The sequence below is a fragment of the Panicum virgatum genome, chromosome 2K (genome assembly GCF_016808335.1).
Source record: "Panicum virgatum strain AP13 chromosome 2K, P.virgatum_v5, whole genome shotgun sequence".
NCBI classification, from domain to species: domain Eukaryota; kingdom Viridiplantae; phylum Streptophyta; class Magnoliopsida; order Poales; family Poaceae; genus Panicum; species Panicum virgatum.
This window is the reverse complement of record NC_053137.1, coordinates 48,770,119-48,796,628: the sequence shown is the minus strand read 5'-3', so window position 1 is coordinate 48,796,628 and position 26,510 is coordinate 48,770,119. Positions and strand designations below refer to the sequence as shown.

The window sequence follows — 26,510 nt, the reverse complement described above, 5'->3', positions numbered from 1 at the left end:
GCCCTGGTGGTGGCAGTGGTGGTGGAGGCTGCTGCTGCCGGGGAGAGGCACCTCCCGGCGGTGGTGGTGGAGGTGCGGCTACTCCAGGGGTCCCGCGTGAGCCGGGGGCCCAGGAGTTACCCTGGCCCGTGTCCTCAGCGGCCCTCTGAAGCTTTGTGGCGGGCTCCTCAGTGGCCTTGTCGCTACGATGCAACATGCACTGGCTCACCTCCTCCGGCGATGCGCCGGAGCTGCTTCGGGCCTGGCTGGGACCGCTCGCGGCGGAGCTACAAGCCACGGCCTGCTTGCCCTTGGCAGAAGGGCCAGACCCTGCGGCGCTCGGCACGGCCTGTTCCTCGGATGCAACGGGGATCCGGATCCCACGGTCCGGTTTGCCCCCAGTTTGGCGTGCTGCTAGCCCACTGTCGTCAAGGGTCGGCAGAGTGGCCAGTACCACAGCCCTCAGGCTCGAGTCCTCGCAGAGGGGAACGACACCCTGAGGGAGGATCAGGTGCTCCGGGATGAAGATCTCCCCCATCACCGCCCGCACCACGACCTCCAGGCCTTCCTGGGTCAGATCGCTACCCTCCCCGCGGTGGGTCCTGCTGCAGTCTTGGAGTCCGGTGAAGCTCCAGGCAGGACGCGGCCGCTGCTTTAGAGGGGCGATCCTGTGCTTCAGGAAGTCCCCGAGCACGTGCAGTGAGGTGAGGCCGCTCTCCGCCAGCGTCCTGATCTTGCTCAGCACGGGGTCAAACTTCGATGGCAGGGACGGCTTGGCCCTCCAGGACTGGCAGTCGGAGGCAGGTCCCTCGGTCGGCATGACGAGGCGCTCGTTGGCTTCGGTGGTGGCGATCACCCACTCCTTGCGCCAATCCTCCTACTTCCCGCCAGTAAGCCCGGGGATGTAGGGCGTCTGCAGATCGCTCCTTGTCTGGAAGTAGTACGCCCCCACTTCATCCTTGCTCTTCCCGGACTTCACCAGGACGAAGAAGTGGCGGAAGAGAATGACGTAGGGCCGCACCCCCACGAACATCTCGCATAGGTGGACGAAGATCGACGTCAGAAGGATGGATTGGAGGCCGAAATCCTCCAGCAGCAGCAGGAAGAACGAAGAAATCGGCAGCCCCACGCCGGTGGAAATGTGCAAAATAAACAGCACAAATTCCCCGGCACGCAGATCGCCGAGGGGAACCGAGCCTGCTCGAATTCCCCAGACAGTCTCCTGTGGACTCTACCCAAGCATGCGGCACACCACGTTCAGTTCCGCCTCGGTTTGGAAACGACAGGGACGAACGAGGGATACCATCTTGCTATGCAGGCGAGGAACAATCTGCGCAGAAGAGCAAGGGGCAAGGAGACTCGAGGGCAAAGGGGCGCAAAGGTTTGGAAGGAAGAAGGCGAATGCGGAAAAGTAACCGCGACATGCGGTTCGGCCTCTTATGGAGCCTGATCCATCCGGCGCACCCCGAAACCGTTGCTGGAAGCCAAGCGATGCTCACGCTTGGTGTTAGCCGCCCAGTCCATGGCAAGGGGGCCCAGGCCCGCCTGTCAGGAGAGGCGGGTAACAAACGAAGGTGTGAAAAGGCGGGATACGAACCGTCGTGCGCGCGCGGAGCGAGGCGGAAGCCGAACCGACGCGCCTGTACGAGCGCTGACAGGGTCAGACCTTTCGGGAACCGCGCTGGCGGAAAAGAATTCCTTTTACCCCGGCGGCAGTACTGCCGAGCGACGTACGCGTGACTAGGCGCACCACTGTGCGTGGGGGCCTTGAGTCAGTGAGCCGTTGCGTCGTGATGGGCCAGTAGGGAACCCGATGGATGGTCAACGCCGGACAAGACTCCTACAGCGCGCACAGTCTAACGCTGAAGGCTTCAAGCTATGCAGAGCTAGATCACAGTAGTGGCCCCACCTGCGGGTTCGTCGCCTCTCCCGAAGTGGGCCCGGGGGCCACTGTCGGTACCCTGTAGTAGGGATATCCACTCCTACTACAGCAAGGCAGGACTCGCGTAGTTATCCATAACTACGCCATAAGGGGCGGAGCAGCCGGGCCCCAGGGGTACGGCTCTTACCTCACCAGGCCAACGGGTCCGGTGACGCCACGTGTCCCTGAGGAAGGGAAGCTCCGCGCCAACAGCCGACGGCTCGGACCCCCCATATGGGTCCGGGACTTCCCCGCGTCCGTCTGGACCTCCCACGCACGTAGAACCAATATACCACCGGGGGGGGGTCCGGGGACGACACGTGTCCCGCAGGCGCAGGCGCGGGCGCGAGTCTTCCGTTGGAAGACTCGCCCACCCACCGCATTCAAGGCGCGGGGCAGTTTTTGTCAGGCCTCACTGTAGACCGCATATTATCGAGGTACACAGTGCAGCCACATGCGCCGCATCCGCGCAGAGCCTGTCTGCCGCATTAAATGGATACGACGGCACGACACCCTTTCATCATACCGCCTACGCCGCAAGCTGCACGGCCCATCCAGCTACGCAGCAGGCTACGGCAAGCTACGCCGCAAGCTACGCCCTGGCGCCGTTTCGACAAGACAGGGCATGGCTATGCCAGACGGAAGATTCCCACGGGCAAGGCAAGGAAATCCCGGAATAAGATCTTTCCCAGGCGTAGCACCATAATAGCGCTAGGCCGTTCGTATTAAATACAAAATCATTGGGCCCACCTGTTGGGGACTCAACAGCCATATACGCGCCTCCCTTGAGATATAAAAGGGAGGCGCTTACTGCACACGAGAGACTCTCTAAACACTCTCTAAGGCCAAGGAAAGCCAGATATAGCACAAGCTCGGATTCACTCCGAACAATCCCGTTCTCAACCTCTTGAGAGCACAAGCAATACAACACACAGTGGACGTAGGGTATTACGCTCCGGCGGCCCGAAGCACTCTAGACATGCTATGTTCATCGTGTTCTTGCATCTAGATTGGGCTAATCCTAGCTACCCCCGAGTACTCACCCTCTGGGTTTAGGCGGGTGCACTACGCCACCCGGCTATGGGTTTGCACACCACGACAAATTCAAATTACAGCAGTCCATGATAGATAAACAAAGATCCATGTGCACCGAAAGACGCTTTCTTTACCTACTCAGAATTATTGTTGTAAAGCAACTCGTCATCACCACAATCATCGTCATTATTGCTGCTGTCAATGGGGACTCCCTTTTCTTTATCATCCCTAGCCTTCATTGCCTCCTTCTGAACCTCTGTTACCATCTCCTCGCTCTCCAACTTTGCACTCATCTTAGCTTGCCCTATGCCAAGCTTAGCGGCCGCAACATGACCCAATTTATACTCCATCCCTCATTTCAACTCAAACCATACAAAACTCTAACCAACTCAAATCCTAAAAAATCCGTGAAATAGAGGAAAACCAATCGGCCAAAATGGAAGCGTTCCCTTTAAGGATTGGTTTCCCTTCGTTCCCCCTTCGAATCGAGTAGAGGATGGAGTGGATCTAGAGGGGGAGAGGGAGGGGCGACGCCATAGAGGTCGGATTGAGTGGCAAGTGGAGAAAAAAAGAACGCAAAGCTAAATCAGCGGTCGAGCGCTAATTGAGAAACCAACGCGCGACGCACATGTGTCCAGACGACCACCCCATGAAACACTGCTGCGTGCGCCCCTACCTGGCTACCTCCCTCTGCCCAAGTTCCGTTCACAGTGCTGCACACGTCCCCCCACCCAGATTCCATTCACTTTCTGGTTTTCCCCTCTCTCATGTTGTCTCGAGAAAATAATGTTTTTCCCCTAACATTTGTTTTTCCATATTTTGTGCTTCGAATTTTGTTCCTATTTTTTCTCAATATTGTTTCAACAACTTATAAGCAAAATATTCCAAATGAGATGTTTACCGTCATTATGTTGTGTTTCCGAGATATTTTTTTGACAAAATTTTCATAGAAAGTATGCTAAAAAGTTATCTCGAGAAGTTGTATTTATTTTACAATCTGTACGGTGAACTTATTTATCAAAGTTGTGTGAAAATTTTTTCTGATAACATTCACATGGAAGTTATGTTCAAAATTATTCTTTAATAAGTAGGCTGAAAAGGTTATACGTAAAAGATGTACATACTGTGATATTGTGTTAAAAGCTATGTGAAAAGTTTTTCTTTTACAGTTTGTATGGTGAACTTATGTATCAAAGTTGTGTGAAAAGTTTTTCTGATAACATTCACATAGAAGTTAGGTTCAAAATTATTCATTAATAAGTAGGCTGAAAAAGTTATACGTAAAAGATCTATGTATCATGACAGTTGTGTTAAAAGGTATCCTAAAAATGGATTGGAAGTTATAGATAAAAGCTATGCAAATCATAAAAGATCTGTTGAAAATTTATTGTCTAATAGTTATGCTGGAAAACACCGTCCAATAGTTATTTGGAAGAAGTTATACCGGCTCATAAGTTTTAACTTTCTGAAAATAGAAAAGTAGCGGAGAAGAAAACTTTCCAAAAAAGGAAAATTCGGATGCTGTTCGATGGAGCGCTGGTTGCCCTCCCAGCACGCGCTCGCCGATTAGCAGAGCCCAAAAAAGAATGGGAGGAGAAGGAAGAGAAGACTGGCCGGGTGGATCTGTATTAGGCTGAGTCGCGTCACGGCGCATGGCGCGATATGTGGCGCGACTCAGCCTTGCCATGCTGGTATGCGTGTGCCAGGGTGGTAGTTCGGTCGCGGCGAAACATGTGGCGTGACCCTTTAGGGATCGTGCCACGGGACTTAACGCGACTGAAAGAACTAGTTTTTAGATATTTAGATTTGAACGGGTTATTATTAAAATATTAGATTAAAAAAGATTAAAAAAAATTCCACCCAACTACCTCGATGAGTCATCTTCGTGCGAATGCATGCTCAGCTGGCCAACTCAACGGGCACCCTTTTTTTTTTGGAAAACACGATGCACTGATTTGTTTTTACTTGATTTTATCTACCGTGTTTGTTTTGGATGGAGTAGAGCAGGTGCCGCGTACCTAGCCGACTAATAATACGTCAATGTGCTAAGCAAAAAGTGTATATCACCCCCTAACCCCCAACTTATGAAACGGTCTATATCATCTCCTGAACTTTCCAAAACCGGTCAAATTACCTCCTAAAGCAGTTTTGAAAAATCATAGTAAATCACAAAAAAAATCATAAAATAAAAAATCTAATTGTGTTGGACTCCAAATAAGTAGATCTACACACAGTAAACATATAACATGGTATGTTTTATTACATTTTTTTATAGCTATAAAGAAAAGCATAGATCTAAAGCTACATCAAAAAATATATTAAAGCATACAATATTATATGTTCACTGTGTAAATCTACTCATTTGAAGTCTAACACAATTGGATTTTCTATTTTATATTTTTTTTGTGATTTACTATGATTTTTTAAAACTACTTTAGGGGGTAATTTGACCTGTTTTGAAAAGTTCAGGGGTGATATAGACCATTTTATAAATTGGGGGCTCATGTAGTCCACCCTTTATAGTTGAGGAGGTGATATATACTTTTTCAATGTGCTGATGGGCATATTGAAAAGTCGCAAAGCTGCGCACTAGCTTAACATGGTGATTACATCCAAAGTTAATTAACACCACACACCAAGGAGAGCAAAGCTACTCATCACGTCGGCAAGGGACCGCGCTACCTTTCCTATTTTCCTTATAGCTCCTTCGTTTGCCACTAGCACTACCAATCTATAAAACATTACAACATTCCGTGAATGTAGTTGGGTATGGTATGAATGCAACAGTAACAACCTTTGTATTGTCGAGCGTTGACCTCTCGAAAGGACAACAATCTTCATTTGAAAGCAGTGAACGGGGACGAGTTGACTTTTCTTCGTCTCTTGGAGTCTGAGTGAATCCTCAATCTTGCACTAGAATCTTCTCTGGCGCGATCCGAAGAACCATGTTGATCGAGTCAAACCAATCCGACGGTCTACATCACCCCTCGCTTGCCTCTTCCGCTTAACCAGCCAGCCCGCCCGCACGAACACGAGAAAGCCAAGCAATAGATTTCCTTCCAGTTCCCAACCTCTTCGCCGTTCACACACTCCCCGTCTCCTCCTCGATCAGCGCCCGCCATGGGTGGCCTCAAGCTACGGCGGCTAGCGTCCAGCTTGCTCTCCCAGGGCCCCGCCTCCCCGGGCTCGGCGGCCGACGCGCAACAGGCGGTGGCCCGCGCGACGGCGCACCACCCTTCCACGGCCCCGCCGTCCGCGCACCACATGGACGCGCTCCTCGCCTTCGGCCGGGGCTCGCGCCTCTCCGCCGCGGCGCTCGCCGCGGCCTTCGTCGACCGCCTCCGCGCCGCGTCGTCGGGGCAGGGGGACGCCGCCGTGGCGCTCAAGTGCCTCGTCGCGCTCCGGGTCCTCCTCGCGCGGGGCGCCTTCATCCTCCGCGACCAGCTCCTCGCCGCGCTGCTCCGGCACCCGGCGTCCGGGCGCAACCCGCTCGCACTCGCGGCGTTCCCGCTCGGCCGCTCCTCCTTCGCCGCCGCGTCGTGGGTCCGGTTCTCCGCGCGCCTCCTCGAGCTCGTCCTCCTCCTCCCCGGCGACGCCTCCGCCGACGCCGAGTACCTCATCGCGCTCCCCAACCCGCACCTCATCGCCGAGCTCGCCGCCTTCGCGGCCGTCGCCGACGCCGTCCGCCAGGCCCCGCCGCCCCCGTCGTCGGGCCCGCAGCCCGACGCGCTCATCTGGGAGGCCGTCCGGCTCGCCGAGGAGGACCGCGTCGCGGCGGAGCGGAACATCGCCGCCCGGGTCAAGGAGATGGGCGAGCGCCTCGACACGCTGTCCCTGGCCGACGCGGTGGAGCTGGTGTGCGTGCTGCGGCGGGTGGAGGAGGGTTCGGCCCCGGCAACAGAGTGCAAGTGGGCGGGGCTGGACGAGGGCGTCGTGGGCGCGGCGCGGCGGCTCCGCGAGCGCGCGGAGGGGGTGGTGCTGCGGAGGACGGTGGAGGAGAGGCGCCTGGTGCGGAGGGACTCCGGTGGCAGCGCGTCCGCGCGCTTCATCGTGCCGGCGCGCGCCGGCCGCGGCGGCGGCGGTGGCGACGGCGTCCGCTTCGGATCCACACGGTGGGCTGGCACAGTTTCTGCATGGCGGTAGCCAATGTTTGTAGGTTTGCACTTGCAGTTTGCTGTGTAAGTATCTTAGCTGTAGTGCTCTAGAATCAGTATTTCTGAATTTGAAGTTCTGGCAAGTCTTTCGCTTGTCGCGGTGTTAATTTGTTTGTTTGTTTGATCGGAAATGCAATGGTGTAAAAATCATGCGAAACACGATTGAATTGATGTGCTTGTTGATACAAGATGATTGCGCGATTTTCGCAAAAAAAAGATGATTGCGCGATTAAGGGGGTGTTTAGTTAGTGAAAATTTTTGAATCAAAGGTCACATCGATTGTTTGACCAGATGTCGGGAGAGTTTTTCGGGCACTAATTTAAAAACTAATTTCAGAACTCACTTGGAAACCACGAGACGAATCTTTTGAGGCCTTTGACCGCGTCATTAGCACATGTGGGGTTACTGTAGCACTTATGGCTAATCATATACTAATTAGGCTTAAAAGATTCGTCTCGTCGTGTACATCCAAACTGTGTAATTAGTTTTGTTATTTAATTATATTTAGTGCTTCATACATGTGTTTAAAGGGGAGGTGAAAATTTTTGGGTGAAAATTTTTGGGAACTAAACGGCCCCTAAACAAAAAAAAAATCAGTTCGTTCTTGCTCACCAGGGGCGGACGCAGTATAGGTGCATGGGTGTACATCAATAATTTTGACAAACAAAGATTCAATTTGTATGCATATACATATAGGTATACCTGTAACTGGATCAAATTGTATTTATTTGATCCTAAACAAAAGAAATAGACCTTTCTCAACCTGCTTGCTTGGCCTGCTGCCTCACGATCCAATCCCCGTTTCTGTCATCCACGAATCTCGTCAGTTCGGCGTCTGCTTGCCTTGCCGGCAGTTGATATAATGGAGGATAAGTCTGTCGCTGCTGTGGCGCCACACTCCCACGCTTGCACAGCTGGCAATGGGAGGTGCAGAACAGATCACGGCAACAGTGCGCATGCGGAAGGCCGACAGCCACAAATGCGGAGTCGCCGAGGATGAGCAGGCCACATCGATGCTATACACAGCTACAGCCACAACGTGCTTAATTCCTGCCCCACCAATGGTTCGTACGAAATCAAATTGGCTATTGTTTCATTTAGCTATGAATTTTTGTAAAGAACAAGCTAAGAAATAGTATGGAAGGTCAATATTTAAATATTTCTTGGTTACATTTATTAATAAGAAATTTTTCCTACTTGTTACTGATGAAGACATCATCTCTCATTTCCAAAAGCAGCTTCGTTGAGTTAATTTATAATTTTGTTTTATTTGCAGTGTCAAAGGTATTGTTTGGATAATGGATTAAGAAACTATTTTGTGTTGTACCATGTACCTTTGTATGATTAGGGTTTACTAATTTTTATGTACACCCAATATCAAATTCCTGCGTCCGCCACTGTTGCTCACTTGTGTTTTCTGCTGAAGGTGAAAGCTCTGCAAGACGGGACCATTACTGGAGGGGCTGAGGTGTCGATATCTTCGACTAGACGCGCGTTGCAAGCCGCCAGCAATTTAACATCCTGATCGATGTCCACCTGCCTGCCTTATCTAAAAAACTAAGATACGATGTGATCTTTATTAATTTAGTATCTGGTGGCATCCGCATATCCACAAAACTTTGACTTTTTTGCGCAGCGCGGGTATAGTCGAGTGTCCACGTCCGTAGATGTTCAGGAATCATGAGCTCGCGCGCTTCAATTTGGTGACAAGTCTTCGTTGTAAACCACAGTCGTCGACGCAACTTCTACGGATCCATTCTTTATATAGTTCACGCGACCTCGATGTCTAATTTTAAATTTAAAAACACGTTTTCGCAGATCTCTAGAGCAAATCGAACGTAGTAGTAGTTTAATTTAGAGACTATGTATGCACATCGCGTGGCATGATAGATCTACTAACCACTGAAACGACAACTTGTTTACATACTAACCATTTCCAATTTCCTCCATGGATCACCTGCTTCCAATCGATCGATTCTCTCTCGTTGAACCAGTGGACAGTGGTTGGGTGCAATGTCCGTACAGGCAACCATTGACTCTGAAAGGGAGACAGGATCAAGCCTTAAGCAAGCAGCAACCGGCCAACCACAAGCTTCGGAGTATAAGAAAATAATCAGCAAACGGAGCATGAGCTCACGGCTGAGTGCAACCTGCATGTGACGATTGAAGAGGACGAGACCTAATTAGGTGTGGCATCGCGCGTGACGTGTCAAACGGATCACCAGGACACGGCAGAGGCTGCTATTGGCCAAGCCACCATCGACTAGCCTCAAGTTCTCAACGCAATCAGGCCCATTAGTTCCTTCCATTCGGGTAACCTTTTTTTTTCTGAAAGATCATCACGAGTTCACGACCACGGTAATCACGTAGACCGTAGACACGTACGGGTACGACTGCCGTTTCAGAGATTTCAGAGACGGATTCAACCACGCTGGCTTCCGATTGTGATCCGTTTGACAGCGTGGTGCGTGCTCAACCAGCGTGCTAGATTTCTTCGTTCTGGTAAATACAGAGGAGTCACCTGTTCAGTCATGTCAGATAACATTTCCATCTTTTTTTGTCAGGAAAAGAGAGAACATGTTTCAGGCTGTGTTTAGATCCATTTAGTTTGAATTTTGAAAGAGCATTTTTTCATATTTGAAGTATTAGATATAGACTAATCACAAAACTCGTCAGTAAACTACGAGACGAATCTAATGAGTCTAATTAATATATCATTAGAGCATATTTACTGCAGCTTTACTGTAGCAATAGTGTCTAATCACGGCCTAATTAGGTTCATTAGATTCGTATCGCGATTTACAATCCATTTGTGTAATGCGATTTTTTTTCGACTACATTTAATACACCATGCAGGCGATTTACAAAAATTTTGGAATTTTGAAGAATGAATCTAAACACGGCCTCAATTTCGAACATAATCATTATCATCAACAGCTGTACCAGCATGTATAAACTAAGAAGCACAACATGCTGTACCAGGAGGACTAACAAATGATCTGGGACAGCCGTTGATGACAATCCAGGCGGCTGGTGGGTTTATAATTTACAAATGAAGGCAATAGTATATACTCCCTCCTTCCCCGTTTATAAGGCATGGTGGAACATGACACGGTCTTCTAAACAACACTTTGACCATTTATTTATCATATATTATATCACTTTTGATTATAAACTTATAATCATTGTAAAATATATTTGATTATGAATCCAATCATATGAAATTTGCATTATAAAAATAAAAATTTAATAGTCAAATTATTGGTCAAAGATGACAAGGTTTGAATCTTGATATACGTGTATGCCTTATAAACAGGGAAGGAGGGAGTACTAGGGGAATAGACACGCCTGTTCGGGAGGGACATGCCCCTTCCGAACGGGCCATTGTTGTACGGACACACCCTGTCATTAGCAATTGCTAATGATGGGTTAACTGACTAAGCCACGTGTTAATCACGTGCTTAACTAATTGATCACACACTTAATTATTTCTAACACCTAGGATATGATTTTATACTCCACGCCGAGCAATGAATCCCCACCGATCGATCGATCAGGTTCGTGATGGGTGCCTGCAGCTCGTTGATCTTGAGCCACACATGTCGCTGGCATGCTCGGAGCCACACATGGCGGGTGGGCCTCCTCGCGCACGAGGACCACGCGTGCCAGCGGCGGCCCTCATCGTCTGGACACGTGGAGGCGACCGAGCCCCGCCCTGCGACCGCGACACGCCGGGGATTGCGATCGCGATATCGCCAGCCAGTCCAGTCCGGCCACGCCGCCCCTCGCACGGGCCCGGCCCGGCGCGCACTGGTCGTCGGCGCCTCGTGCTCGCGGTCACGGACGCCGAATCTGCATGCTGTTCCGGCTCCGCAGGCACGCACGCTGGTCCGCAGAGGTCAGGACTTTGTCGGTTGCCCACTGTTTGTTCCGTCCAGTATCGCTCCTGAATTAGGGAGATGCGTGACGTGACGATGACGACTCTTTTCCATTCAGACGGCTAAAACAATTCCTGCCGTTCAACGGAGCGCGACGCTCCCGAAGGCCGACGCATCGTTGCATTGCATCCGCCGCCCGCCCGCAGCGAACGCCCGCCTGCCTTTACCTTGCCAGTTTCAGGGGGGGAAACGACGCTCTTCCCGGCTCCGATTCCAAAGATCAAGCTTGACTAGAGACTTGTTGGGATCTCGATCCAGCAGCGCTCTTCACCCTCTCAAGCCTCTCGTCACGATCCGTGCACCTGTAGTTCCAGCTCGCTAGGCCCGGCCGGGCGGTCAAATGGAGCAGCTCTTTTTCTTGCTGTTGTGGCGGCGCCGGACGAGGCCGCAGAGAGCAGCAGGCCAGGCTGATAAGAAGCGAGCCGGCGTGGCGCATGATCCTGAATCGTGACGCCAACCAAAGAACCAATTCAGGCACGCGACCGCAGCGCAGCCATGGACGTGGAAGCGCGCAAGGACTCGTCGCCAATTCCAACGCGCGGCAAGCTAACGCGCCGCCTTCTTCTGGTAGCGGTCAACTGCGGGATGCTGGCATTGGGCACCACGGCCGGGCCGCTCCTCACCCGCCTCTACTACGACAAGGGCGGCGACCGGGAGTGGCTCTCGGCGTGGCTCGAGTCCGCCGGCTGGCCGCTGCTGCTGGTCCCCGTGGCGGCCTCCTACGCCGCCCGCCGCGCGCGCGACCGGGCCGCCCCGCTCCTTCTCGCCCCGCCGCGCGTGCTGCTCGCCGCCGCGGGGCTCGGCGCCGCCATGGGCGCCGACAACTTCATCTACGCGTACAGCCTCCGGTACCTCCCCGTGTCCACCTCCGCGATCCTCCTCTCGACGCAGCTCGCGTTCACGGTGTTCTTCGCGTTCCTCATCGTGCGCCAGCGGCTGACGGCGGCGACCGTGAACGCCGTGGCGCTGCTGACGGCGGGCGCCGCCGTGCTGGGCCTGCACGTCTCGTCCGAACGCCCCGCGGGGGCCACCCGGGCGCAGTACCTGATGGGCTTCGCCCTCTCCCTCGCCGCCGCGGCGCTGTACGGGCTCATCCTGCCGCTCGTCGAGCTCGCGTACAGGCGGGCCGCGGCGGGAGGCGGCGGCGGCGGCGCCCGCGCCGTGACGTACGCGCTGGTGATGGAGATGCAGCTGGTGATGGGCTTCTTCGCCACCGCGTTCTGCACCGTCGGCATGGTCATCAACAAGGACTTCCAGGTGCGTGCCCATGCCACGCACACTTACTTCTACTCTGAAATGATTTTTTTTTAGGGGTACTCTGAAATGAATGAATTGATCTGATCGCCCGGGCCTGCAAAGCTCCTGCCGCGCGTTTTGCAAATGGGCTTCTTTCGGGCAGAAAAGCTTTGATGGGCTTCTTTGGTGCTGCATTGCGTGCGATGATGAATCTCTGAAGTGCCTTTCCTATTCCTGAGGCCCAGCCAGTGTTTGACTTTTTCCACCCGCTATGACACTGTCTCTGCTTCAGTGCTTCTGCCTGCCGACAACTGCCGTGGCCACTGCGAAAACTGGCCAGCACAACACAACTGCTCAATAATTTGTTGGCCAGGTCGTCTTTAGTTTCTTGTTGGCTGCTGGCCTGCCTGCTGTATGCTCTCACAATGGCATAGGGTAGCAGAGCACTCGAGCTGGTGCCGTTCCTGCACTTCATTGGTTATGATGTGAGCCATGCACGTGCAACAGCGGGGTACAGCATGGTGCTGCATGTGCGACGATCCGGGAAATTAGAGAGAAGATGGACCTGCATCTGCACTATAGTTTTCTTTTTTTCGCGAACTGCCTGAACACATATTTCATTAAGAGAAAAGCAATACAATCATTACAATCCTTAATAGGCAGAGACTATTAAGGGGAAAGCACCACAAAGTGGCAGACGACCCAAACAACAAAGAACAGCAAGAAAGACGGGGGATACAAAGGCGAACCCGCAAACCTAGACACCACAAAAACTAAACCTGCTAAAAGAAGCTACAACACCAGGGTGCAAAGCATCTACTCGAAACCAAAGCGACAAGACGGCAAAGCATCCGCCCGAGCAAGGTGGCAAAGCATCCGCCAGGCGGCGACCGAAACAACCCGACGAAGTAGACAAGGTGAGCGAAGACAGGCGCAGATGTGGACATTCTCCGAAGAGAACAGACAACCACCACCAGCAGAGCTTCCAATGACGCCTCCAGGGAGGGAGCGACGCCACCGGTGCCGCCGTCGTCCGACCAAAAAGGTCAAGGCTTTCACCCAGAAAGCACACCGGAGAGGAGGGGGGAGAGGGGCAAAAATGACGCCTTCAACAAGGTATACGACACCCGCGGGCGTCGCCGTCATTGACCCGCAAGCAGACCCAGGCTTTCGCCTCCACCCCAATCCCCCCGAGATCCAAGGATCGAAGAAGGCGGCAGCAGCACACAACCGCCGGAAGACCCACCGCGGACGGCCACCGGAAAGCGAAGGCCAGCCAACTGCATGCACGGCCGCTCCCACCGCCCGCCCGGCCGCACAAGACGGCCACTAGGACGCAGCAGGCCACGGCAGGACCAGCCGCGACGGCGACGCGGCCTCCGGCCCGAGCCAACGAGCGGCGGCTGAGGACCAAGCGGAGAGGGGACCGGCGAGGACGACACCCGGCGAGCGGCGGCGGCGGCGCCTCCAACACCACCGCCCAACCAAGCGCGCCGAAGGGCCGGCTGGAGGTTGGGGAGGCAGGCGAAACGGCCAGATCCGGCCCGGCAGACCCCGGATCCGGTGAGGAGGGGGCCGGATCCGGCGCCGGCGGCCGGCGGGGGAGCCATGATGCCTAGGTTTGAAGGTCGGGGAAGGTGGGCGAATGGAGGAAGAAAGGAGGGGTGAGGGGGCAAGCTGACTTCGGCTCAGCCGCAGGCTGCCGCCGCTGCCCGGACACTCACCGGCGGCGGCTTGGGAGGGAGGTGGGCTGTGGCGCGGCGGTCCCCCCCCCCCCCCCCCCGAGTCGCCAGGAGAGCGACGCGGGGGCGGGGCGGGGTTGTGTTTGAAACGATACTTTGAAAAACGATGCACTATAGTTTTCAAACTTTGCATGCCGAGTTGGCGAGTTGAGGAGGATGGGTGGCGCGGTGCCAACCAAATCTGACGATTACGTGCAGCGTAGTATTTTATTTACTTGCTTGAAAAAGATAGCCCAGCAGCCCGATAAAATAATGTGTTGAGTGTACCTACCTACCGTGATTACATGCATGGTCAGGGATGGTGCCTTCCGACACTAGTGGTATAGCCAGCCACAGAGAACATGCGGTCTACACATGATGCACGCGGCGCGAAGCACGTTTGGTGTGGTTTTCGTTGGATACGGCTGGTGTTGTGTGTGCATGAGCAAGGCTGCCCGATGTGGAGTTGTACACAACTCACATCATTGATGGATGGATACCGACAGGCTATGGCCTTCAAATCATGCACGTCTATAGTAAATTAGCAAATTCATTTCTTTGTCCACATGGTCCAGATGATATGCGATATATATGCGTCTAAAGCTCCAATTGGATCTATGGATTAACTTAGACCTAAAATTTAAGTCCATTAATAAGTAAAGCAGTTTAACTCCACCCTAACTAAAATTTCGCCCATTACTGTGAAAAGATCATCTAATTTGGATTAAACCAACCAAAGAACTGTGAAAAGATCAAACTTTCCCTCACCATGCACATGCAGTTACAAATTACAATTACAGCAAAATTTAAGGAAAAAGGAACATTTCTACGTTTCTGTTCCATCTAAAATTTAGTCCACAGATCCAAATCCAAATAAAGCATGGATTAACGTTTGGTGACTTCTAGGTGATCCAAACAGGATCTAGAATGATAAAAAAAGATACTACACGTTAGCCACGCTGTTTGTACAGGTCATCTTGCAAGTTTTTATATTGCAGGAGGTGCAGGAAGTAACAGGAACCCGTACATAAAAAAAAACGAGATGCACAAGCTCAATCATACTGCGCGATCTCGTGAGTAGTGCGATGTTGACAGTTACCACTTACTATACAGTGTATACTCGTGAGAGCAGGTATTATGGAGCCAGGTCAGCGGGCGGTTTGGGCCTCCACGTCAGAAAAGTCCCCGCTGGCAGAAAGAGAAAAGAAGAGAGAGAGGGGAACGGCGGTGTGCCAAGCGCCGGCTGAAGCGGGTTGAGAGGCGCGCATGCTGCTCCTATTGGCTGCGCAGCTGCTGCGCTAGCTGCCCATTGCCTGCATGTGCTGCTGCTGCATGCCGCTGCTGCATGCCGTTGCAATTAATGCTCCTCCACGCTGGCGCTTATTTCGCCTGCTGCCGGCTGAACCATAAAACCTGCTCTGAGTGGTGTATACTCGGAGTATACACCGTCCTATGCACAGCAGCCCACGTCTTCTACAGGCTAGATGGGATGATTATGCTAGGCAGGTGTCACCATCACCGTCGCATCCAAAATTAAGCCTAGCTAGTGCTAAACCTACCACGAAGCGGGCCCTAAAAAAAAACCTACTACGAAGCGGACGCAAACCATCCTCTTGTACGTCTAAGCTAAGTGCGAAGCACAGGCACGGCTCGCCGCAGCACGAGCGTGTGTGTAACGAACCATGGACGTGGAGGCGCGGAATGAGTCGCCGCCACCCGCGCGCAGCAAGGCGATGCACCACCTCATGGTGGCGCTCAACTGCGCTATGCTCGGGATCGGCATCACGGGCGGCCAGCTCCTCAGTCGCCTCTACTACAACGAGGGCGGCCACCGGCAGTGGCTCGCCGCGTGGCTCCAGACCGGCGGCTGGCCGCTGCTGCTGGTCCCCGTGGCGGCGTCCTACGCCGGCCGCCGCGCGCGCGCGCGCGGCCGTGGCGCCGCGGCAGTCCTGCTCGCCCCGCCGCGCGTCCTGCTGGGCGCCGCGGGCATCGGCCTCCTCGTCGGCGCCGACGACTTCCTCTACGCCTACGGGCTGGAGTTCGTGCCCGTCTCCACCTCCGCGATCCTCATCTCGACGCAGCTCGCCTTCACGGTGCTCTTCGCGTTCCTCATCGTGCGGCAGCGGCTCACGCCGCCGACCGTGAACGCCGTGGCGCTCCTGACGACGGGCGCCGTCATGCTGGGCCTGCACGTGTCCTCGGACCGCGGCCCGGGCGTCAGCAGGGGCCAGTACTGGCTGGGCTTCGTGCTCACGCTCGGCGCCGCCGTGCTGTACGGGCTGATCATGCCGCTCGTCGAGCTCGCGTACAAGCACGCCGCGGAGGCCGGTTCCGCCCTGACGTACGCGCTGGTGGTGGAGATGCAGCTGGTCATGGGGTTCGTCGCCACCGCGTTCTGCACCGTCGGCATGATCGTCAACAACGACTTCCAGGTGCGTGCCGCGCGTGTTGCCTACTTGCTGCTCAGTGAAGTGGGTGCTCGGTGTGAGGTGTGATCGGTGTTCGGTGTCCGGCGATCACACCTCACCTGATTGGGACATCTCCTGCCCTCCTCGCTTAAATACAATCTTTTCGATCAAAGGACCACATAATCCCTTCAATCAATAATCTCAAAAAAAAAAGAAGGCCGACATGCTTTCTTCTACCTCCGATCGCGTCTTCTCATTTACCCTTGCCCCTCCGATCCTGCCTCCCCCTCCTCGCCCCGTATTCAATCTACCGGTTTGCCCAAAAAACATGGATGGGACAGGTACGACCTATTTATGCCCAATTTTTCAGAATTGAACATTTTCTTTTTGCCGAACTTACAAAATCTGTCTGAACTCCAGCTGGAAATTAGTGGTATGACTATTTACCGGTCACCACCAATAATACGGAAAATTCAATGTAAACCGGCCGACTTTCAAAACCCCTCCCCTACCCTTCATCATCCGAATCACTAGCTACAAAAATATGGCGTATCTTTGGTTCCTAGACTCCTCCCATCTAACGGTTCTCGGCTGCTTAGCCTTCTCATCGCCAAGCCACTCTCTACTCGTGCCCTGCTTTTATCTTTTTTTTTTAGATTATTGAAAAGTTCCGGCCTTGATCATTGACAAAAGAATAACTACAGCTAAAAGAGTTATAAGAATTTTAGATCCTAAACCTCAAATGAGGAGCTTCACACATATAAGAAAGAAACCTATAAAACCAAGAAAGAAAACTAGAAGATTACTAAGCTTCAATCTTCCTCTTCGTTCTCGTTTCAATCTTGCAACGCCTTCATGTAGCATCAATCCATCACATCTCGCCTGTTTAGAAACTTGATGTTCGGATCATCTGTTGCTTGCCCTCTTCATTTTCACATAAACCTCCATCGCGCATGGGTATGAGAAGATATTGACATCGCCCCTAGGAAGGGAGTGGCATCAAGAAGTGTCACAAATGCCAGCGCCAGTGTATGCTGGACAAGAATTTTCTCAAATGGTTTCCCGTATCACCAACATCCACGAACCTGCAGGTAGCATAGCACATCGACAAAGCTTCCAACGAGGTAGAGAAACTCTAGTCGATAGAATTGCGGTCACAATCACGCCATTGATTGAGAAGGCTCTCATTTTCGGATGACCGGTCTGTTGGAACCTTTAGAATGAAGAAAGGTATTGCTCTCTGATCACAAATATAAGTGGTTCAGAATATCTACACGGTCCTAAGTCAACCGTCAATTTCTATTAAAAGTTATTTTTTAAAATAAAATATTACGTAGTATCAAGGTAGTTTTCATGATGAATCTACTATTAGCGTTAACACTATCTTGTAAAACTATTTAGACTTTTAGTTATCGATGGTTAAAAAGACATCAAACTTAAGACCGTTTATATTTGTGATTGGAGTAAGCCCAACATTATTTTAAGTTGAAAAAAGTTCAATTTACTCCCCTCAACTATAGCCAAAGTCTGGATAACTCTTTAAACTATAACTTGGTTCAATTTACCCCATAAACTATGTCATTTAGTTTATTTTACTCCATAATACAATTTATCTTTTTTGTTTATCCTTACACAAGTTGAATTTTAATTTCAAATTTTACAGGGTAATAGTAGACATCACAATGCATATTTAGAAATATTTTTATAATTTTTCCCCATTAGTTTTCATATAATTTTGAATTCCAACGACTAATTTATTATTAAATGTCCTAACCTATCAAAATAATGATAAAAAATTATGATTTATTTTTCTAACATGTGTTATGGTGTGTACTATCATGTTATAAAATTTCAACTTAAAATTCCACCTATGCATTGAGAAATGAAAAAGACAAATTACAGTAAGGGGTAATTTGAACCAAATGGGATAGTTTAAGAGGTAAAATGAACCAAAAATAGTTTAGGGGTTATCCAGACTTTGGCTATAGTTGAGGAGACTAATTTATACTTTTTCCTTTTAAGTTAATGCAATCATCCAGACCAGCCCACCAATAATTTCCCGTTCTGTACGGGGCGGAACGCAAATCTTGTTTTCTTTGCCGAATGCGTACGCACAACAGACTTGGTGGGCGTGTTTCGAAACCAAAAAAATGACTCGGGCGGGTGAGCTGTCGGATCTATGTAGTGGGTTGTAACTTTTAACCATTAACGGCCTCCGCATGCTAATTGGGCTGGGTCCTATACTAGTGGGCCTCCATTATGTAGTTGACGGGCTGGTGCTCAAGAAATATCTCAATGCATGGTTTCATCGTAAAAGTTAAGGACTCCTACACTAGTGGGCCTTCATTATGTAGTTGACGGGCTGGTGCGCAAGAAATGTCTCAATGCATGGTTTCATCGTACAAATTAAGGAACATAAATTAGGTAATCGTGCCGGAAGAGTTTTATGGGATGAAACTCCTATCACATCCCTTAAAATTCTTTCTTCTCACTCATCATAAATATACTGCCACATTAGCAAAATTAAATGTCTATGAAATTCTTATAGAACTCCACTGAGACTGACCTAAGAAATAAAGCTGATGGGTCGTACGGGCAAGTAGATTTTCTTGTTAAATATGTAGTATAACAAATTTATAGCACCATATTGTAATTAACGCCAGACGTCCCAAGTGCTGAAATACGCAAACCGGAATGGACGCCGGAATGAATTTGATGGGTGTGTGTGGTACGTAGGGGTGGTAATGGGCCATGGCCCTAGTGGCATCTTCACAGCCCAACAAGACCCTTAAATTTTTTAGCTCAAAATTATATAAAATTAGAGCCCGGCCCTTTTAGAATCCGACCTTTAGATTTTCTAGTTCAAAATGTTGGTCCCTTTACCACACCGCAAGTGATACGTCGTCGATCAAGTCCCGCCGCCGGTGTGCAAGTACTCCCACCGGCCACCGCTGTGCTCCTCCGGGCGTTGAGGCCTCTATATTGATCAGGGGGAGGCCCTTCCGACCTGTGGTTTTGCAGGTCCGCTAGGTACGGTGGGCTAGCTTCTGGTTGTGATGGTTTTCGAAATGTCCTTTTTCTGGCGTCCGATCCGGGCATCCTGCCAAGGCATTTGAACGTTCGTGCAGTGCAGGCCATCGTCGTCGCTGTGCTGTCGCCGCGCCAGCTCCATGACCAACCCTCATCAGAACTGTAAAAAAGCGGCTAGGTCATCACTGTATCGTCGTAGTGCTCGCCGATCAGCATCGGACGTTGACTGCCACTCGATTCCGACTGCTGCAAGAATTGTACCTGTCAAGGGCTACCAGCAAATCCACCGGCGACGGGGCCCCAATATCGTCTGGATGGCTGAGGGCTAAGACCCAAAAGAACACATTCTTTTGCTGGCTCGTGCGTCCTCGCTTCTTATCTTCTTCAAGGGTACTACTTCTATTTGCTACTAGTATATATATTGTAAAACTTTGACTAGGGACTTCTGAGATCCCGTTCCGTTACACATCCTAGCCCTTGGGTTTACTTTTGAGATGGATAAGTTGTCGATAGAGCCAAAGCGTAGTTCTCTCTCTTGGAAGGTTGGGTTGGCAGGTAGAGAAAAGAGAGTCCGATGAAAGTTGAAACCACTTTTAGATAAGCAATGGGATAGTAGAGTTTAAGTGTGTCACCTTTTTTTTTTCACGTGAGGGTTCACAGGCGTCACCTACTCACCTGAAATATTTGACTTATACGCAACTAATAGAGAGACAGCACCAACCTTAAAAATCACGTCTTTATAGATATACATAATTAATCCCTAGAGATGCATAAATACATGAAACTAATGTTAAAAGTTATTAAAGTATATTTTTTTGTAATATATACTCCCTCCATCTTATAAAAGCTGCAATCATGTATTTGAAAGAAATCCCACGAAGAGTGCAACCCTAGAAATTGGATCTCAACTAACTTCCTAGTTATTAAGTGGTCAGATTTAATTTGCATACCAAAACTAATCGCATATGGCAAACAAATGAGGGTACAAAAATCTATTCACGACATCACTACTCTGTTTGGAAAAAAATAGAGTTGCACTTTTCATTGGACGGGAGAAGTATAATCTTTAGGGAATAGATTTGACCAATTGAGTAGTTTGTGGAGTAGATTGACTGAAGATTTGTTCGCTCGAACGGACAAATTAACGTAGATTATTCGGTCCAGTAAAACTAATTTCCCTATATATATTAACTTACGAACATGTGCACAATATAGAACACGAATTCTTTTTTTCGCAAGGCAGATAAAATATGAAGTCAGTCATAATTGAATCACTAATTGAGCAGCTAGATTGGGTCTCTGGCTAGTGCACTTGGCGTTTCTAGCTGTCATGGGACTATAGTTGAGCGGGCGGCCGGCCGTAGTCTAGAGTCTAGAGACTACTCCGTAGAGAGGACGCAGTCGAATTGAGGCCGGGGCTGGGAAGAGGACAAGAACATGTTTTAATTTATTATTGGATATCTGTAGATTTCATTGTAAAAGATTTGTGGAATATAATTTTGAAAAAAACGCGACCCTGGCAATCAGTCGTGATTAGAAAAATCACTCTCTTGTTCGTGGTTTGAGCATACTATATATATTACTAGCATGCGGCGCTTGCTCAGTGCTCACAGCTCACGTCTTGAAGGAGCGAAATTACCCGCTGCCGGCGTCATCGTTGCATCCAAAGCGTCGAGCTAGATTCCACGCCTAGGCAGACCGCAGACGCCAGCCTTCCCCCGTGTGCGTCACCGCGTCTTGTGCGGATCGGCAGCCAGACGCGGGCGCCCGCAGCAGCTCGCCTCGGCCATGGACGTGGAAGCGCGCAAGGACGCGGCGCCGCCGGCGCCGGCGCGCGGCAAGGCGATGCACCGCCTCCTGGTGGCGCTCAACATCGGGATGCTCGCGCTGGGCGCCGTAGGCGGGCCGCTCCTCAGCCGCCTCTACTTCAGCAAGGGCGGCCACCGGCAGTGGCTCTCCGCGTGGCTGGAGACCGGCGGCTGGCCGCTGCTGCTGCTCCCCGTGGCGGCGTCCTACGCCTTGCGCCGCGCGCGCGACCGGGGCGCCCCGGCCCTGCTCGCCCCGCCGCGCATACTGCTGGCCGCCGCGGGCCTCGGCGTGGCCACGGGCGCGGACGACTTCATCTACGCCTACGGGCTCGCGTACCTGCCCGTGTCCACCTCCGCGATCCTCATCGCGACGCAGCTCGCGTTCACGGTGCTCTTCGCGTTCCTCGTGGTGCGCCAGCGGCTGAGCGCCGCGTCCGTGAACGCCGTGGCCCTCCTCACCGTGGGCGCCGTCGTGCTCGGCCTGCACGTCTCCGGCGACCGGCCCGCGGGGGTCACCAGGGGCCAGTACTGGCTGGGCTTCGCCCTCACGCTCGGCGCCGCCGCGCTCTACGGGCTGGTCCTGCCGCTGGTCGAGCTCGCGTACAGGCGCGCCGCCGGCGGCGGCCGCGCCGTGACGTACGCGCTGGTGATTGAGATGCAGCTGGTGATGGGCTTCTTCGCCACGGCCTTCTGCACCGTGGGCATGATCGTGAACAAGGATTTCCAGGTGCGTTCGTTCCCACCACACGTGTCCACCGCCTCTGCCCCTACCCCCCCGACCCCCGACCCCGAGAGACTTTGACTCGCGCATGACTCTATGATCGGCATCTAGTTCCGAGTCCCAACGAAACGATAACAACAAACAACCAAACTACGGTGACGTAGGTGTCCATTTGAAATGATTTAGTTTAGGCGGCCTCGATCACTTTGGAGATGAGAAGAATTTGACAAGATTCTTGTCATCCTCAGTAAGGTCAATTTTAGTGGAAATGTCATAAAAATGTCATAGACATTAAATTTGCTAATATATATCAATAGTATGAGGAGAGATAAGAGTGGAGTGTCATAAAATATGAGACGAGTGTCATCACCATATCCACTAGCATAATTCTTAAAATTTCAGTCTAAATAATTGTGTCGATGACACTCTTATTGAAACTGGTCTAACTCGTGCTGGGGAGTTAGAAATGAGGGGAGGAACGAATTTCACGGAACCTTGCTGAATATTGCAATATTGGATTAGCATTAACTTAACTGCTCTGTTCTACTATCTCGGATCATGAAACGGACATGAGTAATACCCGCCCGTGATTAGCCGGTCTGGAACGGCACCAATACAAAACCCAGATTGTTCAACTAACTTTATGTATTCCTCGATCCATAGAGTAGCCATCACCCATCATCATCAGTTATTTTCCGAATCTTTTTGCTGCCCCCGATAAGATTGCGGCTGGCCCATTCTTCATGGCACAACTCGCCAACAGCGGAAAGGACGGGCCGGCGGTTCGTCTAGTCTGGGCCTCGCATTCAATTCCATGGCGCAGATTTATACATCAGTAAAATTCCTCACGTAGAGAAATCCAGAGAGAAAAGGACACGAACCTGTCCATTTTCATCCAAAGGAATCGGTTATTATTGATGGTGCGTGTGCGGGAACGAGTCCATGACAAAGATCGATCATGGATGGAGAGACAAACACACCAGCCCATCCGCTGAATGCTTCTACTTTTGATGGTCATGTAATAGCGTCTTCTCAGCACTTTGATCTGGATGCTTTGTACCGGCGTATTAAAGCTACTGTATGCGGGTGCGGAAAATTGAAACTTGGGGAAGTTTTCAACCTTTGATCCTGAGCTAACAGTATGCAAGGTTTGCACTATCCCTAGAGAAAATGAGCACCTAGTTGACTGGTTGGTGAAATGGTGATGATCATGACTTGCCCAACGAATCATCCATCGTTCTGAATTTTGAAGGACTAGAGGACTGCCCTCGTTCCCTGTCCTCTCCTTTCTCCTGGGTACCTTTGTTCTCATAATTCGTAGCTGGGCTATTTTTCTGAAGCATATATTCAAAAGGGCATCTTGCGCGAAATAACGCTACCACTTTCAGAAAAGAAAACATGCGAACTGCATAGTGGGCAGCAGCAGTGTTGTCCTCCCTGCCTCCCCAAAGCAGGGGGGCAATCAGCACACTGCAGCAGTGCCTGACGAAACTGTGGAGTGTCTCTGGCTCTCTGCAGTCTGCACGGCGTGCGCTCGGTTGGTGAGCCTGTGCTCGTCCACTAGCATTCTAGCAGTGGCGGATAGCATACAAAAGGACGGGACACCAGTTCTCGCACTAGGAGCCTGGGGCACCTTCACTTTAGGGATTGGCCAACTGGGCAGTGCCATGCACTGCAACCAGCGGAAGGTGACGTGGATGACTGAGAAAGCAAGGGCAATTTTGGAGCGACTGTGCTCAAGATTGTGGTCACAAATGAATTATTGTTGGTGCCCGACAGATGCAAGCGTTTCACCCATCATCGCACTTGGCGGTTGAACTTTGCGTCTCGCTGATACAAAGTAACGACGCAGTGTGCAGGCCAGTTCGTAATCAACACTTTTTTTGTTAATTTTGAAAAAGTGATTTTTTTCAAGTATAAAAAACCTCGTGCTTTTGTTAGCACGCTTTCCGCTTTCTCTTTATGTTATTTGTGCTTATCTTTTGTGCACGGCTGCATGATGAGGCACTCAATGAGGGAGTTTATTACGACAAGTACTCATGCTGGAATTTGTTGTTAACTCGATCTGAAGTCTGAACTGATCACTGAACCAACAACCAAGTAATTTGCCTGAGCAAATCTGCCGTCGTCCGTGCGTGCAGGCGATCCCGAGGGAGGCGAAGCACTTCGAGCTGGGGGAGGCCCGGTACTACACGGTGCTGGCGTGGTCGGCGGTGCTGTGGCAGTTCTTCTTCCTGGGCGCCGTCGGGGTCATCTTCTGCGTGCACACGCTGCTGGCGGGCATCCTCATCGCCGTGTTCATCCCAGTCACGGAGGTGGCCGCCGTCATCTTCCTGCACGAGAAGTTCAGCAGCGAGAAGGGGGTGGCGCTGGTGCTCTCGCTCTGGGGCCTCGCGTCCTACTCCTACGGTGAGTGGAGCGAGGCCAGGGCCAAGAAGAAGACGGCCGAGGCCGCCGCGGAGGCCCAGGGCCCGTGAGAGTCGCGTGCTTTGCGACTGTGGACGACGGTGATGCGAGAGGCTCTGTTGATCTCTTCCAGTTGTACTCCCTGTGTGTGTTGTGTGGTTTGTGGCCGTGTCGATGGATGGAGTCGCGTGAGTCGTCGCCACCTGCAACTGTGGGATGGTCTGCATTTCTCAGTCCAGTTGAGTTGGGTGATGCATGGGTAAATGGTAGTACTTTGCTGCATGGTGCATGGAGGTGCCATAGTAGTACCGTACCGTACACGAAAGTATGAAACTGCTCTCGCGACGATTATATTTGAAGTCGTAGCAAAGCGATTACCGCACTTTGTAACCCGATCCCGGGTATTATATTGTCTGAAAAAATATAATTTTTTTTTTGTCTCCGTGCTCGTTTACTGTTCTCCTACAGTTAATTACACTGATCTAGTGTTGTTTGAGACACTAGCGGATCCAGGAATGAATTTGGGTGATTGATTTTCTTCATCCTCTCACTTCCTTTCTTTTTCCTCCCCTTCTTTTGGTGTCACTCTCTCACGGGAGGCGATGTCGATATCTCTCTACATCTATGCGCTAGGCGGTGGTTTATGTGAAGAGACTTGGCAAGCAACAAATAATCCGAACATCAAATTTCTAAGCAGATGATAGATATGATGGATTGATATCATATGAATACATTGCAATGAAGTGGGAACGAAGAAGAAGACTGATGCTTAGTCTTTTAGCTTTATTTCTTTTCTTTTTTTGCATTTGTGAACTCTTTTAACTCCTTTATCTGTTGTCATTCACATGTGAATGATCAAGGCTAGAACTTTTTCCATAATCTAAAAATGTGCCGATTGACATGGGAGGCTCCTCTTAGGATCTGCTAGGCTTTGGCGACGGAGGCAGTTGGATTTTGCGGTGCAATCACTACGTAAGAAACGACCTATAGTGACGTGCACAAAAGTGACCCGCCGTTGTTACCCGTCACCCCACAAGTAGAGGTGACAGGCTTTATCTCCGCGCGTCACCCTCGGACCAGTTTGGGCCTCGCGAGGCCTCGGCAGAAACGTGGCCCGTCACCTTTGAGACAGGATAGGTGACGGGTCTTAACAACGCCCGTCACCTATACTGGAGGTGACGGTCCACATTCTTCGACCGTCACCTAGATTACATCAATGGCGACGGGCCATGACTTAAGCTGGGAAGTTGACGGTCCACATTCTTTGACCGTCACCTAGATTACATCCAACGGTGACGGGCCATTGCTGAAGCTTCGAAGGTGACGGCGTTTACTTAGCCCGTCACCGCGTCTTGTGAGGCGTACATCCTCCACCGGCGCAGGGGTCGGAGTCGGAGCAGAGGCCTGAGTAGGGGCCGGCGCAGGGGCTGGCGCCGGAGGTGACGGAGAACGAAGGCGAGGGCGACGAGGGGAGGAGGGGGTGGAAGACGGCGACGAGGACGACGAGGACAACGCTTGAACAAAGCGGCGGCGACAGCGGGAGCGGCGGGAGGGAGAGCCACCCGACATCTTGGCGTGCGGCGGCGGCAGCGCGCGCGAGAGCAGTTGTGTGATTTGAGGCGCGCAAGAGCAACTGTGGCGAGTGGAGAAGAAGAAGAGGCTGGGAGGCAGTATTTATAGGGCCGGCAGAATGCAAAAGGACCGGCGAAACTCGAACGGGCGCGCGGCTGCGGAGAGGGCAACGGGCGGCGGTTGCGATTCACGAGAGAAGAAGATAGGTGACGGGCGGTATGTGGAGCCCATCACCTGTAACCATTTGAAGGTGACGTGGGCAACGGGCGGTGGTTGCGATTCCCTAGAGAGAAGATAGGTGACGGGCAGTATGTGGAGCCCGTCACCTGTAATGATTTTAAGGTGACGTGAGCACTTTATCATAAGTGACGGACCTCTATGACGTCCGTCACCTGTAAACGTTGCCCGTCACCTGTAACCATTTCAAGGTGACGTGAGCTCTTCATCATAAGTGACCGACTACAACGACGTCCGTCACCTTTTGATCTTAACCTAGTATTTTCCCGTCACCTGTTGATCTTAACCTGATTTTGAAATACTCTGATTTTGAAGTGGTTTATGCGCATTTGATCGTTCGTGGA

At 51.4% G+C, this 26,510-nt stretch overlaps 3 protein-coding genes across 4 annotated transcripts; all 3 read left to right on the top strand.

Annotated features, from left to right (window-relative positions):
• Positions 1–5,926: 5,926 nt before the first annotated feature.
• On the top strand, positions 5,927–7,277 carry LOC120681747 (putative clathrin assembly protein At4g40080). Its single transcript, XM_039963351.1, has one exon. The coding sequence runs from the start codon at positions 6,056–6,058 to the stop codon at positions 7,076–7,078; it is 1,023 nt and encodes a 340-aa protein (XP_039819285.1). The 5' UTR covers positions 5,927–6,055; the 3' UTR covers positions 7,079–7,277.
• Positions 7,278–11,097: 3,820 nt separating this feature from the next.
• LOC120681736 (purine permease 3-like) lies at positions 11,098–12,863 on the top strand. The gene has a single exon (XM_039963350.1). The coding sequence runs from the start codon at positions 11,523–11,525 to the stop codon at positions 12,336–12,338; it is 816 nt and encodes a 271-aa protein (XP_039819284.1). The 5' UTR covers positions 11,098–11,522; the 3' UTR covers positions 12,339–12,863.
• Positions 12,864–15,575: 2,712 nt separating this feature from the next.
• On the top strand, positions 15,576–24,799 carry LOC120681723 (purine permease 3-like). 2 transcript variants are annotated; one of them, XM_039963347.1, is made up of 2 exons: positions 15,576–16,416; positions 24,093–24,799. In XM_039963347.1, the coding sequence occupies exons 1-2, from the start codon at positions 15,667–15,669 to the stop codon at positions 24,426–24,428; spliced, it is 1,086 nt and encodes a 361-aa protein (XP_039819281.1). In that variant the 5' UTR covers positions 15,576–15,666; the 3' UTR covers positions 24,429–24,799. The 2 variants fall into 2 exon arrangements, with proteins under 2 accessions (XP_039819281.1, XP_039819283.1); XM_039963349.1 differs by lacking the exon at positions 15,576–16,416 and adding an exon at positions 20,950–21,957.
• The last annotated feature ends 1,711 nt before the right edge of the window (positions 24,800–26,510 follow it).

Bases quoted from the DNA above. Each gene is read 5' to 3' on its own strand.
- LOC120681747 (XM_039963351.1), top strand. From the start codon at position 6,056: ATGGGTGGCCTCAAGCTACGGCGGCTAGCGTCCAGCTTGCTCTCCCAG.
- LOC120681736 (XM_039963350.1), top strand. From the start codon at position 11,523: ATGGACGTGGAAGCGCGCAAGGACTCGTCGCCAATTCCAACGCGCGGC.
- LOC120681723 (XM_039963347.1), top strand. From the start codon at position 15,667: ATGGACGTGGAGGCGCGGAATGAGTCGCCGCCACCCGCGCGCAGCAAG. The intron at 16,417-24,092 runs GTGCGTGCCGCG...CCGTGCGTGCAG, and splicing joins TCGTCAACAACGACTTCCAG to GCGATCCCGAGGGAGGCGAA.